Source organism: Ipomoea nil, unplaced genomic scaffold, assembly GCF_001879475.1.
Source record: "Ipomoea nil cultivar Tokyo-kokei standard unplaced genomic scaffold, Asagao_1.1 scaffold2580, whole genome shotgun sequence".
NCBI lineage: Eukaryota > Viridiplantae > Streptophyta > Magnoliopsida > Solanales > Convolvulaceae > Ipomoea > Ipomoea nil.
The window spans coordinates 406,075-421,414 of NW_017619008.1; the positions used below are offsets into that span (position 1 = coordinate 406,075).

Here is a 15,340-nt window from a genome sequence, read left to right on the forward strand (position 1 = left end):
GTGGAGGGCTCCAAATCATCAACAAACATGTATCACGTAGTCATCGCAATGACTCAGATCACATGCATAGTGTCATCGCAATGTCTAGTACTGCAGCCCAATGGAAACAGAGCTAGCAACTTGAAGTGTATACACCCCCTATTGAGATTCCAAGCTCAACGGGTTAGCTACCATCTCTGGCAACGAGGATAAGTTTCCCATGTTGCCCACAAGTCACAAGTAACCAAACGGCCCTCTGGAGCTTCACTACCGGTCCGTTCACACATAAGTCCCCACATTGTCCACTTTACCAGCTCAAACATCCCACCACATCAATCCATCATCCCAACAAGAGTAAAAACACACGGAATCTAGAGTTACAACAACACCTAGATTCCACACAAAGTGTGTACAACAACGGATAAGCTCAACAATAGCTTAATCAAGGAATAATCATACACACGGAATCACATCAAGGGATTCAATCAAGGGGTTTCAATGAAGGACATAAAACGATACTCAACATCAATAATGGACCTCAATCCAACATCAACATGATTGGCAACACGAGTTGCTAATCCTCAATAGAAAGGGACAAACAACACATACTAGCATCAATGACACCAAGACTAGCATGCATATCAAACGGGTAAACCAAAATAGTTCCAATGAACCACAAAGACTCAACATCAATCCAACAAATCACAAGGTTGGATCATAAGCATGATTCAAGAAATCAATCCTAACATGGATTCCTAAATCATCGTTCTAGACATACGAAACATCAAGAAGACTCACAAAAACTCAATAATCCAACAATGGGAGGTCAAAAAATCAAATACCAAGAAGAAGGGATCACGGGGAACAAATCCCCGCAATCCCCACATATGTTCCCTGCGGGTGGGGCCACGGGTGGACCTCCACCCCCGGGTACACCCTGCACCCAAAATTCAGCATTCGCGATTTTGCACTTTTAAGGCTAAGTTCAAGTCCAAATGACCCGAAATCTTCCACACAACAAAGATATGACTTGAACCTATGAATAACTCATAAAATAGCATCCAAGAACCCTAAAATACAAGCTCTAAACATGCATTATCACAAGATCATGCATCAATCACTCAAACACATCAAGAATATCACATAGAAGCCAACAATCATTATTATCAAGTGAGAGTAGGTTTTGTGTAGCATGGCTTACCTGTTGTAGACCAAGAACACCTTCTTCAACCTCAAAGCAAGATCAAAGCTCCTCTAGATCAACCTAGCACTTCATCCACCACTAGATCTTCTACAAACTCCCAAAACCCACAAGGTAGAAGAAAGATTTAGAGAAAAGATGGAAGAGTCTTGTAAGGAAAAGGTAGGGAAGGATAGATAATACCATTCCTAGCCTTGTAGTGTTGGAAAGTTTGAATCTTGGTGGAAGACTATGCAAAGCTTGGAAGTTCCCTTTTTGACTTGGAGAGCAAGCTAGGATTCTTTTAGAGAGAGGTTGGAGAGTTTTTAGAACTTTGGCTAGCATGGAATGAAGATAAGAGGTCTTGCTAGGTAAACATGAGCACCTCTCACTATTGAAAAGACCAAGTTACCCTTACTAAGGTTTGGATGAATAAGGGATTGAGGTACAACACACAAGGCACAAGGTACACCAAGAAGACTAGTCAATTTCTAGTCCTTCGACTATGAAATTTCAGGATTTTAGGAAGAAATTACCAAGGAAGGCTAGGATTAATTCCTTAATTAATCCCAATTAGCATTTAGATTTATGGGGTGTCACAATTTTTTCCTTTGCTTCTTCTCGTTCGTTGCTTGCCGTTGGTGCCGTTGATCGCCGGAGTTTTGGTCCTGTACGCTGTTTGGGGTTGCCATGGGGGGTTGGGGTTGGAGTGCCGTGTTCTGTACTGTAGAATATGTAATCATACTTTAATTAGTCTACTGTAATTTAGGTTAAATATCAAAATCCTATTTTTACCTTAATTAATATTCCATACAATTGTCTTAATTGCCCATATAATATTTGATTAGGATGCTGACTTATTTTCTCCCACTTAAATCTAATATAATCTAATGGCCCATATTTGTCCATAGGTTTGTATTTTAAGGGTGTTTGCATGTGAATGCAACCCTATATATATATATATATATATATATATATATATATATATATATATATATATATATATATATATATATATTTATTTATTTATTTATTTATTTATATATAGGGTTGAGTTCAAATGAGGACAACAATATATAGAGGACTGTGAGGATAAATAATGGGCACACAACAAATTAATAACAAGCACACAACAAATTAATACCAAGCACACAACTTAATACATAATGGCACACAAGAATACATGTAAACATCAGGTTTCGAACACAGGCTCTATAAATTAACAAATCTAGCACGCGACATACAAACTGTGGCACACGACTACAATCGACTATGCAAACGACATACCGGCTAATGGCACACACTACATCTGTCCTCACAATCCTCTATAATATAATTGTCCTTATTTGAACACACACACACACACACACAGATGAATAAATAAGAGATTTTTCTTTTTCTCCCTTTTTCTCTCTATTATGATTTTCTTTCAACACGTTATCTGCAATTTGCTCATATATATATATATATATATATATATATATATATATATATATATATATATATATATATATATATATATATATATATATAATACAAACGTAACGGAAGATATAATGGAGACATAAATACACGAACCGTTACAACCGTTATATAATCTATAATAATGTTCACATAATGATATATTTATAACAAATAATAAAATATCCATCATTATTGTTGTTGTTGTTATTAGAAGTAAAAAAAAAAAAAAAAAAAAAAAAAAAAAAAAAAAAAACCAAATTTGCAATGAGTAACTTAAAAATAATAAAAAGTTAACGAAATATACCATTACTAAATTTGTACATATATGAAAAAGTAGAAAGGAAAATATTGTAACTTTGAAAATGTCTTATCATTGTACAATTAAGGTTGCAAAAATTGCTAGGCGTTTCTCAGGTGTTCGGGAGGCGCCTAGGCGCCCATTTTTTTTAAAAATAATTTTTATTTTAATTTTTTTAAGATTTGATAATTATAAACTATTTAATACTATAATAGTAAATGTTAAAATATTAAATATTAAACTAAAAACATCTACAATTGTAAACTGTATAAAGATTTAAAGAATCATAACACTATTCCACAAATTCACACTCACAAAGTATCAATATTAGAGTAGTTGATTTTGTTTTTGTTTTTCATTTTTTTTGTTTTTTTTTTTTTACATTTTTTTTTGTTTTGCGACCGATTTGAACGAGTTCAGGTTATTTTGCTCAGAACGACATCGTTTTGAAAGAAATAACTCATTTTTTTAACGGAACAATATCTAATCAGCTACGACCTAGTTGGCGCCTAGAATGCCGGTTACTTTGAAAATCTAGGTGGCTAGCCGACGCCAAGGCATGGTTTTTTGCAACCATGTGTACAATAAATAAATTAAATGTACAAGGTATCAATGCACATTATTACTCTAACATAACTTGTATTCCTATTATAACCTTACCAACATTGACTCTTATTATTATTATTATTATTATATATATATATATATATATATATATATATATATATATATATATATAAATTTATTATATTTAGTAGAGTAGCTAGTAAATTACTCGTGTGATGTACTGATACAAATTTTTTATTATATATTTAGATAATAAAATTTAAGATAAAGTTATAAATAATTTTAATATTTGAAAGTGTACATTTATTTTATTATAAGATTAGTAGTGCAAAAGTATCACCCAATTAAATGAATAATATGTCTCAGTTGTCTGTAATTATCTTGAAAAAATCGATATTGTAATATGATTTAAGTAATTATATTATTATTAAAATAAATATGAGAAAAAGAAGAAATAATTTAAAAAGGTATTAAGCTGTGAAAAAAATTGAATCAAACTCTATTTTAATATTTGAAATACAAAAAGTAACGTACAATAATTTGAAATCACACATTTGTTGACAGTTATTATATATCACAAGCTTAGTAGCACCAAATGTATTAGTGATTGAAACATCACCTAATCATTAAGATAACAAATTTTAACTTCATACACTGTTGTTTTAATTCTTAAATAAAAAAATCATGTAATATTTACAAAGCATCACAAGTCAAGATGAAATTAGATTTTTACCATTATGCATCTTTGCACGACACATCTGAATATATATTGGTCCCAAAAAATGCACCTTAAGGATTTATCATTGTATAGAATGCAATAAAGCATAGTCATTTTGGAAGTAATAAGACTGAAAAGTAATAAAACTATAATATGAAAAATTAGTATTTAAACATGACTTACTCGTGATCTTGAATAACAATATCCATGAATCTTTTTTTTGGCCATTAAATAATGTAGTGTAGAGTGATTACTGAAATTTGTGTGCAGTGGTGATGGAAATAGAGTGTGTGTGAGAGGGTATCCCCACACCAGATATCGTCTCAAGGAGTGGACTAGAAGGGTGTTGAATAGTAGGTGATTAAACACAAGAATGTATAGTGTTTGGAAGCTAGTTCAAGAGTGAGTTGCAACCTATTAAGGAACAACTAAGTGCAATTGTAAAGCAATCAACTAAGGTAATTAACAACCAATAGTAAAACTAAGGACTTGGAATAGGTAACTTAAGTGTAGATGGTATAGTGTATCTTGGTTAGAGCTCATGTAATGCATTGACAGGGAACTAGAGAGGCACTACTAAATGCCAATGCCACTCTCATGGAGATTGGACTCTCAATTGGAATTCAGCCCCACTCTCATGGTGACTCAAGCCAATTGAAGCAATTCATCAAACACATGATGTTCTTATCTCCTTCCAACTCCCTTTTTTTTAAAGGTGAGTTGGATTAGTGAGAGGTGTAGCTATGGTGTTGTCCTATTCTCATAGTGACAAGACCTTTTTCCAAGCACCTCTTGCACAATTTGGCCACAATTATACACGAACCAATACAAACCATCAAGCTCACAACTAGGGTCATTATCAAGTCATTACACTAGTTCATAGCGCAATTCAATCACAAAAGATGACTTAATCCAATCCCTAATTGAATCTAACTAAACATGAATTAAAATTAAAGACATTGCAATCATAATTGGAACAAAGAAAATGCAAAAGAAACAAGAAAGACTTGATCTTCAAATCTTCATCAAATGTTGGTTGATTACAAGTTAAATTGATCTTGGTGAAGAACAATATAATGCAAGAGTAAATCTGGAAATTGCAATTGGAATTGATCTTCAAATCTTCATCAAATGTTGGTTGATTACAAAAACTAAATGTTTGGAGATATTTTCTCTCCAAGAAAACCTCTGAGAGAGCGTGGAGGATGAACTGTTTTCTAAAAAGAACCATCTAGGGCCATTTATACCATTCCAATCGCATCAAAAATACAATTTAAAAACTGATTCTGGGCTTGTGGTCACGATCTACCTCACGATGTGACTTTTTAGCATAATTTGCAGGTTCCAGAGGTCATGGTTGAGTTCACGCCGTGACCGTGACCACTTACTCGGCATAACAGTTCTGATTTCTAGGCTATTTTTCACCTTGTAGACTTCTAAACTAGCCTTTATGATCTTCATGAAAGTTGTAGCCCTTTGAGTTTCGGTTCCAATTCCACTTGAATCATCTCATTTGAACACTTTTAGCTCGAGATATGCTCAAAATACCGAGACGCCGCCTGGCAGAGAAAAGTGCAAAGCAGAATGGTGTCAGGCAGTCACGGCATGACCACCAGCGTGACCCATGTTCTTCACTTCAAAATGCATATTTCTTCATCTCCTTTGTTCCATTGGGTCTCCCAGTCATGTCATGATACTTCCACTCGCTATTTTTCACTTTCTTGACATCTCATGACTCCCGGAACTTGACTTTATGTCAAGATGACTTCAAAACACATCCAATTGAGCTCCAATTTACATGAAGTTACAATCAATGCCTCCAAATCACCTAAGTGACACAAAGGAATCAAATAAGCACATATTTAACTTCCAATTAACATGAAATCATATGAGTTTGATATCAATTATGCACATAAAAGTACTAAGAATTAGTACTTATCAATTGCATAGACATGATAAAGTCAATCAAATCTAGTTTAACAAATACATAATTGTAAATGAGTATATGTGATAACATAGACTGAAAGATGAAGTTACCATATACTAAAAAAATGACCAAATAACTCCTATGAAATTATCTCTTATGGTTTAAGTTGGCCAAACTTCTTAAATCTATATATTATATTTGGGAAATTATCATTTGTGTGATCAAATTAAACATTTCTGTGCCCCGCATGGAATTGATCATGTATTTGTGTCATGTGGTTTTGAATGTCAAAGAATTGTTGGAGACAATGAAATTGTTAATCGCATATAAAGAGCCCTCATTGAGCATACACTTGAACTTTTCAACATGTTCTTGTTTGAATATCAAGTGTATACGGGTACCATGATATATTAATTCATCACAAAAATTTTCAATGAGTACATCACATATTAATTCATCACAAAAATTTTCAAACATATCCTTAATAATCAATAATAATAACTCATAAATCGAATAAATTGTAAAATCACACTAACAATCGTAAATAGCTTGAGTCATATTATATCTAAATCCCAAAATATTTTTAGCTCATACTAACCCTAAAATGTGTATTCAAAGTAGTAGATATTTCAAGATAGGTTATGGATTTGTAAAATAAGGAGAGAAGAGTTAACCACTCAACTAAAACATCTAAATCTTAGCTATTTAGCTCACACAAATACTCCTTGTCAAAATTCCTAATATTTTCAAATATCAATCTTAGGCTCCAATGATAAATTCAACTTAAAAAGAGTGAAAAAATGGAGTTCAAACTCACTTAGAATAATTCAATAACTTTGAGACCTAAGCATGAAGAAGATGGAGTTCAAACCTTAAGGTTTTCCCTTCCCGTATCTCTATAGCCAATACTCTCATTATCTTCTTTCAAATGAAATATTCCTAGACAAAAGTGATTCCTTAAGCTTTAAGAGTAAAAAGAGATAATTTAGTAATTTTATCCAATATCAAATTTAAGAAGCTTTGGACTTTGATCTTATTAAATAAAGGAATAAAGTTCAAAATGGCCGCAGAACGTAACCTAAAAATGCAATTAGGCCACTGAGCGAAAAAAGAATGCAATTGACCACTAAATACTCCAAATGTATGCAATTTCACCTGATAGCAAGTTATTATTCATTTCATCAGGTTGCCTGCTTACAAAGATGGTGAGTTGACACTTTTAAATAATTTTTAATAATAAATTTTAAAAATAAAAAATAAAAAATAAAAAATAAAATATAATAAAATTAATTATTAAAAATTATCCATTTCACCCCTGCGTTTTTATTTTTTATTTTTAAAGTTAATTATTAAAAATTATCCATTTCACCCTAATATTTTTTAAGTTTTTATTTTTTTATTTTTAAAGTTAATTATTAAAAATTATCCTTTTCACCCTAGCATTTTTTTATTTTTATTTTTAAAGTTAATTATTTAAAATTATCCATTTCACCCCAGTGTTTTTATTTTTATTTTTAAAGTTAATTATTAAAAATTATTTTAAAATGCCAACTCACCCTTCACGTAAGCAGCCAATCTGATGAATGGATGGTAACCTACTATCAGATAAAATTACATATATTTGGAGTGTTCAATGATCTAATTGAATTTTTTTTCGTTCAATGACCTAATTGCACTTTGTTGCCAATTTGAACCTTATTCTTTTAATAAACATAGGAAAAAAAAAGATTAAAAAACCACTGAAAGTCAAAGTGGCAAGAGGTGATTGCCTACCACTGTTTCCCTTCTGCCCAAAATTGTGCCCCCACGCCCCAGCCAATTGTGTGTCAGAAAAAGCAGCCAACACATCCACAAAGACTTCCAACTCCCTCCTTCTTCTTCTCCTCCTTCTTCTTCTTCTTCTTCTTCTTCTTCTTATCGCCTATTGCGCTGCTGCTCTGTTTCCATTTTTGAATCAGAGGTTGGAGAGCTAATTGTGACTGTTGCATTAACCCTTGGATATGCATCTCTCTTGCTGTGTGTAGAATCATCGTCAGAGTGGAATATGATGATGAGCTTATTTGGGTTCACAGGAAAGAAGTAAACCTCACCCTCTTCTTCATAAATTATACATGTTTCAATTCTGAAATTCTCTTTAGCTCCATGCTCCAGCGGTGAATAAAACTCTACAACCACCTTTACTTCTTCCACTTTATTTGCTTCTATAAAATCATCATATACTCTCAACTCCAACTCCTCTGTGGGATCTGTGTGGCTCACATGCTCAAACTCCTCTGTGGTTTTGTATCTTAAATAACACACACAACTAAACAAACATGAAATCTTCACAAGTATAAGTATCCGTTTTTTGGTCGAAAACATTGGCAATGTGTAATTTGATGATGAACATCCAACTACTACTTCTGCCACCATGTCTTCTGAAACCCTCATTGTAAACCCGTGAAGGTTTGGGTTTTGTAAAAATGCCTGCGTGCGTATATATATATTAAGAAAGAAATTAATTAATAAATGCATGAGAAGCGCTAGATCAGAGATAGATCAGATCAGATCAGATCACTAACCTTGAACAACTTCTCACGACAAGAATTACTCGCTAGAGCGCTACATCCTACCATCCTGATTGAACGTAAATTAACACAGTTCTCTATGCCTTGAATTTCAATCAAATTACTGCAGTTATGAAGACCCAAATACTCTAAACTTGAGTAAGCCAGATCTTGAATCACTCGAAGGTTCTGGCAGTTATCCAAACTGAGACTTTGTAGTTGAGAAAGATGAGAAAGGTTAATGGGCAGGGTATCAGAGTAAGTACCACCCAGATATAAATTACAGAGCTTTTCAAAACTGCATCGAGGCTCAATAATCAAACTTCTGTAGATAGAAAGAGACAAAGAATGTAGCCTTGATACATCTTGTATGTTCTCCAGCAAGGGACAATGGCATGCATGGAGCTCACCTAGATTAGGTGGAAGATCTTTAATCAGTTGAAGGTTCTGACACTTGTTCAAAACTAACTTGGTTAGCTGAGAAAGATGAGAAAGGTTGGGAATGGTAGTGAAGTAACTATTGCTTAGGTCTAGAAATCTCAAGCATGATAGTCTCCCCATTTGAAGATCTAACTGTAGAGTTTCCAAGGAATATAATTTAGCTTCTAAAGAAGTAAGTACCACAATATTAGTACGCGGTACAATAATTTTGGAGCAACTTTTAAAAGAAAGACACTTAAGCGACTTCAAGTTGGAAATACTATTAGGGACCTCTCTAAGATTCGTGCAACTTTTCTAAATCTCCAATTGATTGTGACAATTCAACCAATTTTGAACATTCAGAGAAGGATAATGTCTTTAGATTGTATGCTCCAGTAAAGTTTGGGGATCCTTTAAGTTGCTTGCAACCATCAAACCTTAAGATCTCCAAGCATCTAAAATGCTGTTAAATCAAAATATAAAAGGTTGTAATAAGCTTTTCCCAATCATTTTGTCGAAATAAATTATAATAACTTTTTTAAAAAGATGTAATGTCAAAAAAAAAAAACAAAAAATCTCATATAAACTTCAAACCTGTAAACTGGGTTTAAATTCCTAAATATTGCTGTTTGTTATTTCTAAAATAACAAGCTTCTTCAAGCAAAGATCAGACGGTATGTATTTCAATGGACAATTATTCCAAACAAGCAGCCTAAGCTCCTTGGGTAAGTATTTTAATGGTCCATTGGCATTCATGGATAAGATTCTGAGTAATCTTAACCTGCTCATTTTAGAGAATACTTTAGTACTCAAATGCACTTCCTTTGGCAAATTAATAATCATTGTTTCAATTGCTTCATTGCCCTAACAAATAAAAAAAAAAAAAATCATAGTGTTAAAACATTCCTAAGTGACACAAGTATAATCAAAGTATAAAACGCAAATTAATGACAAATGAATTATTGAAAAAGTACAAAATGTAATTACTAAGCAAACAATTTGAAAAACATACATAACAAAATAATAAATTAAAGCAAATCAAATGTGTTTTAATTTACCTTGTTGTCCACGAGTACATCCAAAACCTCATCGCATGAAAACAACCTACTTCTTTTTTCAAGGAGTATAAGAGATTCTTGGCGAACAATTTCTCTTCCTATATCTCGAACTAAAACATGCATATAATAATAATAATCTATTCCCCCTAACAAACATCTATCAATTAAAGTTGTAATTCCACTTTGAGCAAAGAAACCACAAGCATTCAATATCGTAACAATCTCTTCTTTGGGGAAATATCCACCCTAAAAAAAACAAGCAATATCAAGGAAGATTTGTTGAGTATCATCATCAAGTGCGTCATAATTGACAATCTTCAAAATATCATTATGAGGAATCCTTCTTAACTTCTCAAAGTCATTGCTCCATTCTTGAATGGACGATCTTGCTCGAAAATGTGAGCCTAGAACAGTAAGTGCCAAAGGAAGTCCACCAGCATAACTTACTATCATGTTTGATAGTTCTATAAAATGATCCATAAGATTTAAGTTCTTAAAAGCATGCCAACTAAAGAGTTGCAAAGATTCCTCGAAGCTTAATAGTGCAACATTGTACTTCTCGCAATCTATTCCGAGGCCATTCAACAAATCAACATTTCTAGTCGTAATGAGAATTGTACTACCTGAACCAAACCAAACTCGGTCTCCGACTAATGCCTCTATTTGACTCTCATGGTCTACATCATCAACAACAATGAGAACCCTTTTTGATCCAAGTCTTAATTTGATCAAACTAATTCCTTCATCAACATGGTTAACTTCAAATCTCATTGTTTTGAGAGTATTACAAAGAAGTTGCTTCTGCAAACATTTTAAATCTACACTCCCTCCCTTTGAACATTCTGATCTAACATCAAGAAAGCAACTACCTTCAAATGTTTCAGAAATTTGGTTAAATATGGCTTTTGCTAAAGTTGTTTTTCCTACTCCGCCCATGCCATAAATCCCTATCATACAAACATCACCATTTGATTTACTTTGTAATAAAGAAAGTATTTCTCTAACCCGGGTATGAATTCCAACAGGATATTTTGCAACATTAAAAAATGTCTGGTTCACCACTTGTAGAACCTTTTCTACAATTTTGTCAATAAGTTTTGATTCATACCTGCATATTTTTGTTGATGAGTAAATTATTGACCCATGAATTGTATTATATAAGGGGAATAATGGAAGAAGACAAACAGAAAATACTAACAACTAATTTTGTTTTAAAAATAAATGTAAAAACTTGTGTGAGATTGTCTCACCGAGACAGGTTGTGTCGGGTCGGATTAAGATGAAAATCTAATATTTATACACACAAATGTCGTACTATAGCTCAAACGTAATAGTAATCATGAATACTTTTAAGGTAAAATGTAGAATCAAAGTGTAAGTGGTATAAGTATGACATCTGCATTTTGATTCGACCCGTCCTGATCGGTCTCACGAATAATGATCCATGAGACGGTCTCACACAACTGTAACCTTAACATAAAAGGGAGAAATCAAGATACCCGTCAGCATCATTCTGTAAATCCCAGCCAGAAAAATTTGCAACCTTAGTCAGAGCTGTTTTCCATTGACTAACTCTTTTGGTCCCAAATCGTTGTTGATGTTGAGCTAAGGCTTTACCAAACCCACCGGTTTGTTTGCGCACTTTAGAAGGATCAACATCATAGAATACAGGGAGGATTACCTGATTTGCCTTTTCTTTACATTCCACTATCTTCACAAGCTCCTCAAGACACCATCGGGAGGAGGCATAAGTTTTTGAGAACACGATAATAGAAATCATTGACTCCTGAATTGCTTTGATGAGGTCAGTGGAGATGTCCACTCCTTTACGGAGCTCTTCTGCATCTCTGAAGGCATAAACTCCTACTCGGCATAACGCTGCAAAGAGATGATCCGTAAAGGACTTTCGGGTGTCTTCACCTCAAAAAGACATCGTAGTGGTAGCAGTGCGGAAATAAAGACGAAGATGAGTGAATGAGCAGTTGATTAGTTTCAGAAGTAGATTCCATGGTGGAAACACCTGCCGGTAAAGACACAAGCTAAGGAAGGTAGGAAGGATGGATGGAGATTAAAACTTAACTTACGATAGATTACTACTGCGTCTGCTGCTTCTAATTCATGTGGAGGCATTTATATTATATATACATCTTCTGATCTCTAAGAAATGGAAATTGCTATGTATTTTCTTGCATCCATCTTTAATATAAAGATGTAGGCCGGCCAGAGCATTAATTAAATAAAACAATAATCTAATTGGTATGAATTATTTACTAGCCTTTTGTGGGTGTAATTTGGAAAGGGAATCGAAATTTCTATAAATGTTGCTTTCGTTTTAGGTGATATTGGTAGGAGATAATTATGAAGGGCAAATTATATGGTGCACCAGGATATACAATGCATTGTGCACCTTAAGAGTTTATGTATATTATGTTAAGAGTTTATGTGTATAATGTTAAAAGTTCATGTGTATTATGATAAGAGTTTATGTGTATTATGTTAAGAGTTTATGTGTATTATGTATTTATGTTAGATTATGTGTATTATGTTAGGAATTTATGTGCATTCTACTATACAATTATGTACATACGAAACATGAGATTTTTAGAGTGCACAATGCATTGTGAACCCTGGTGTACGATATAACAATTGATTATGACAAGTTACTCCAGGTAGAGGTGGAAATAGATCGAGCCGAATTGAGCTTTAGAAAAATTAGGACTGGGCCTGTTATGGAAATTTTAAGTTTGGGCCTGGGCTTGAGCCTATATGTAGGCTTTTTATTAGGCTCAAGCCTGAGCCTCAGTCGTTATACCGTGCACTAGGGCGCACATAGCAATGTGCGCCCCGCGCCTCCCATAATGACGTCGTTTTGTTAAGTTGTGTGGGAAATTAACGCGACGAAAACGTATGTGTATTCAATTATAAAATTATGTGTTTTCAGGTATACAATAATGTGTTTTCAGGTATAAAATTCTGTACATTCGAAACATGGATTTTTATCCTTTTAAAAAAGATTATGTGTTTTCATGTATAAAATTATGTGTTTTCATGTATAAAATTATGTACATTCGAAACATGAGAATTTTCAGTTATAAAATTCTGTATTTTCAGGTATAAAATTCTGTATTTTTAGATATAAATTTATGTATTTTCTATTATATAATTCTGTACATTCGAAACATGGTTAACTTCAAATCTCATTGTTTTTAGAGTATTACAAAGAAACCGCTTCTGCAAACATTTTAAATCTACACTCCCTCCCTTTGAACATTTTGATCTAACATCAAGAAAGCAACTACCTTCAAATGTTTCATAAATTTGGTTAAATATGGCTTTCGCTAAGGTTGTTTTTTTCTACTCCGCCCATACCATAAATCCCTATCATACAAACATCACCATTTGATTTACTTTGTAATAATAAAAAAAAGTATTTCTCTAACCCGGGTATGAATTCCAATAGGATATTTTGCAACATTAAAAAATGTCCGATTCACCACATGTAGAACCCTTTTTTACAATTTTGTCAATAAATTTTAATTCATACCTGCAAATTTTTGTTGATGAGTAAATTATTGACCGATGAATTGTATCATGGGGAATAATGGAAGAAGACAACCAGAAAATACTAACAAAAAGTATTTAATAATTTTGTTTTTTTAAATAAAGGCAAAAATTTGTGTGAGATCGTCGCCTCACCGTGAGACCGGTCGTCTCAAATGTAATAGTAATCAGGAATAAAAAAATTTTGTTACTTATAAGGGTAAATGTAATAGTTTAAAGGAAAAATGTAATACTTTTACATTTTGATTTAAAAGTATTACATTTTTCCTCAAAAGTATTATATTTTCCCTTATAAGTAAGGGACACTTGACAACATTATTTATTATGGAAAATGTAACACTTTTGATGGAAATATAATACTTTTACATCAAAATGTAAAAGTATTACATTTTTCCTTATAAGTAACAAAAATTTTATTCTTGATTAGTATTACATTTGAACATATAAATATGACATTTGCGCATATAAGTATACCATCAGCATTTTGATTCGACCCGACCCGACCCATCTCACGAATAATGATCCATGAGACGGTCTTACACAAATGTGACCTTAAAATAAAAGGGAGAAATCAAGATATACCCGTCAGCACCGTTCTGTAAATCCCAACCAGAAAAATTTGCAACCTTAGTCAGAGCTGTTTTCCATTGACTAACTTTTTTGGTCCCAAATTGTTGTTGATGTTGAGTTAAGGCTTTACCAAACCCACTAGTTTGTTTGTGCAGAAGGATCAACATCATAGAATACGAGGAGAACCACCTTATTTGCCTTTTCTTTACATTCTACTATCTTCACAACATCCTCAAGACACCATCGAGAGGAGGCATAAGTTTTTGAGAGCACGATGATAGAAATCGTTGACTCCTGAATTGCTTTGATGATGTCAGTGGAGATGTCAATATTTAATATTTTTAAAAGTTTAATTATGCTATTATTATGTTGATTTTAAAGTTTATTGTTACTTGTATTATTATTTGAATTTGAATTTTTTTGAAAGGAATTTGAATTTGAAATAACTACTTTAATTATATAACTAACGTATTTAAATAAATCTTGTAATTAAAATAACAGGCAATATTTATTGAAAATCTCCACCAAGAAGTTATTCATTTGAAAAAGATTATTTATGTAAGAACTATATTTATTTTATATCTAATTTCTCCTCTTTATATATGTGGAGTCAAATTAATTATAATTGAGGTTTAAATGAATATATACACAAATTATATTAAATATAAAACTTTACCAAAAATTTTGAACACAATAAATTTTTTTCCATACTTCATTATGCTTTAATATATATAGAGATAGAGATAGAGATAGAGATAGAGCTATAATAATAAAAATATAATTTATAAAATATAAATCCTCTACTATAATAAAGCTAAACATATTTGGTAATATAAAATAGAAAATAAGTTCCCGCCCAATGAATTTGGGTTATTTTTCATGATTTTACATATTTAATTTAATTATTTTAATGGCAAGACCTTAGTATTCGTTGTTTTTCATATTCCATTTTCCAAACATTGATTTACAGGCTTTTCAAATCTAAAGAGTAATTATGGATGTTATTCCCAAGTTGTCTTTTGAGTTCTCTAGAAAATTGTTTGTATGTTATT

The 15,340-nt window shown here is 32.5% G+C and overlaps 2 protein-coding genes across 6 annotated transcripts; both read right to left on the reverse strand.

The window, feature by feature from the left end:
* Nucleotides 1-8,019: 8,019 nt before the first annotated feature.
* On the reverse strand, nucleotides 8,020-9,335 carry LOC109154080. Its single transcript, XM_019301956.1, has 2 exons — nucleotides 8,695-9,335; nucleotides 8,020-8,599 (listed from the first exon to the last, which is right to left on the reverse strand). Exons 1-2 carry the CDS (start codon nucleotides 9,238-9,240, stop codon nucleotides 8,048-8,050), a joined length of 1,098 nt encoding a protein of 365 aa, XP_019157501.1. The 5' UTR covers nucleotides 9,241-9,335; the 3' UTR covers nucleotides 8,020-8,047.
* A 75-nt stretch (nucleotides 9,336-9,410) lies between these two features.
* Nucleotides 9,411-14,432, reverse strand: LOC109154082 (disease resistance protein ADR2-like). Of its 5 annotated transcripts, none has more exons than XM_019301958.1 (4): nucleotides 11,657-12,357; nucleotides 11,163-11,265; nucleotides 9,694-9,963; nucleotides 9,411-9,562 (listed from the first exon to the last, which is right to left on the reverse strand). In XM_019301958.1, the coding sequence occupies exons 1-3, from the start codon at nucleotides 11,935-11,937 to the stop codon at nucleotides 9,715-9,717; spliced, it is 633 nt and encodes a 210-aa protein (XP_019157503.1). In that variant the 5' UTR covers nucleotides 11,938-12,357; the 3' UTR covers nucleotides 9,411-9,562; nucleotides 9,694-9,714. The 5 variants fall into 5 exon arrangements, 2 of the variants coding, with proteins under 2 accessions (XP_019157503.1, XP_019157502.1); XR_002049651.1 differs by lacking the exons at nucleotides 11,163-11,265; nucleotides 11,657-12,357 and adding exons at nucleotides 10,158-10,561; nucleotides 13,598-13,701; nucleotides 14,301-14,432 and having other exon boundaries at nucleotides 9,494-9,963; XR_002049650.1 differs by adding an exon at nucleotides 10,158-10,561 and having other exon boundaries at nucleotides 9,494-9,963.
* Between the last annotated feature and the right edge of the window lie 908 nt (nucleotides 14,433-15,340).

What these genes read in the sequence shown, in the direction of transcription:
- LOC109154082 (XM_019301958.1), bottom strand. Translation starts at nt 11,937, where the DNA reads ATGATTTCTATTATCGTGTTCTCAAAAACTTATGCCTCCTCCCGATGG. An exon ending in TTACAGAATGATGCTGACGG is followed by an intron (nt 11,266 to 11,656) that starts GTATCTTGATTT and finishes AAAAATATGCAG; the next exon opens with GTATGAATCAAAACTTATTG. An exon ending in CTGTTGGAATTCATACCCGG is followed by an intron (nt 9,964 to 11,162) that starts GTTAGAGAAATA and finishes TTTATTTGTTAG; the next exon opens with GGCAATGAAGCAATTGAAAC.
- LOC109154080 (XM_019301956.1), bottom strand. Translation starts at nt 9,240, where the DNA reads ATGGGGAGACTATCATGCTTGAGATTTCTAGACCTAAGCAATAGTTAC. An exon ending in GTCGTGAGAAGTTGTTCAAG is followed by an intron (nt 8,600 to 8,694) that starts GTTAGTGATCTG and finishes ATACGCACGCAG; the next exon opens with GCATTTTTACAAAACCCAAA.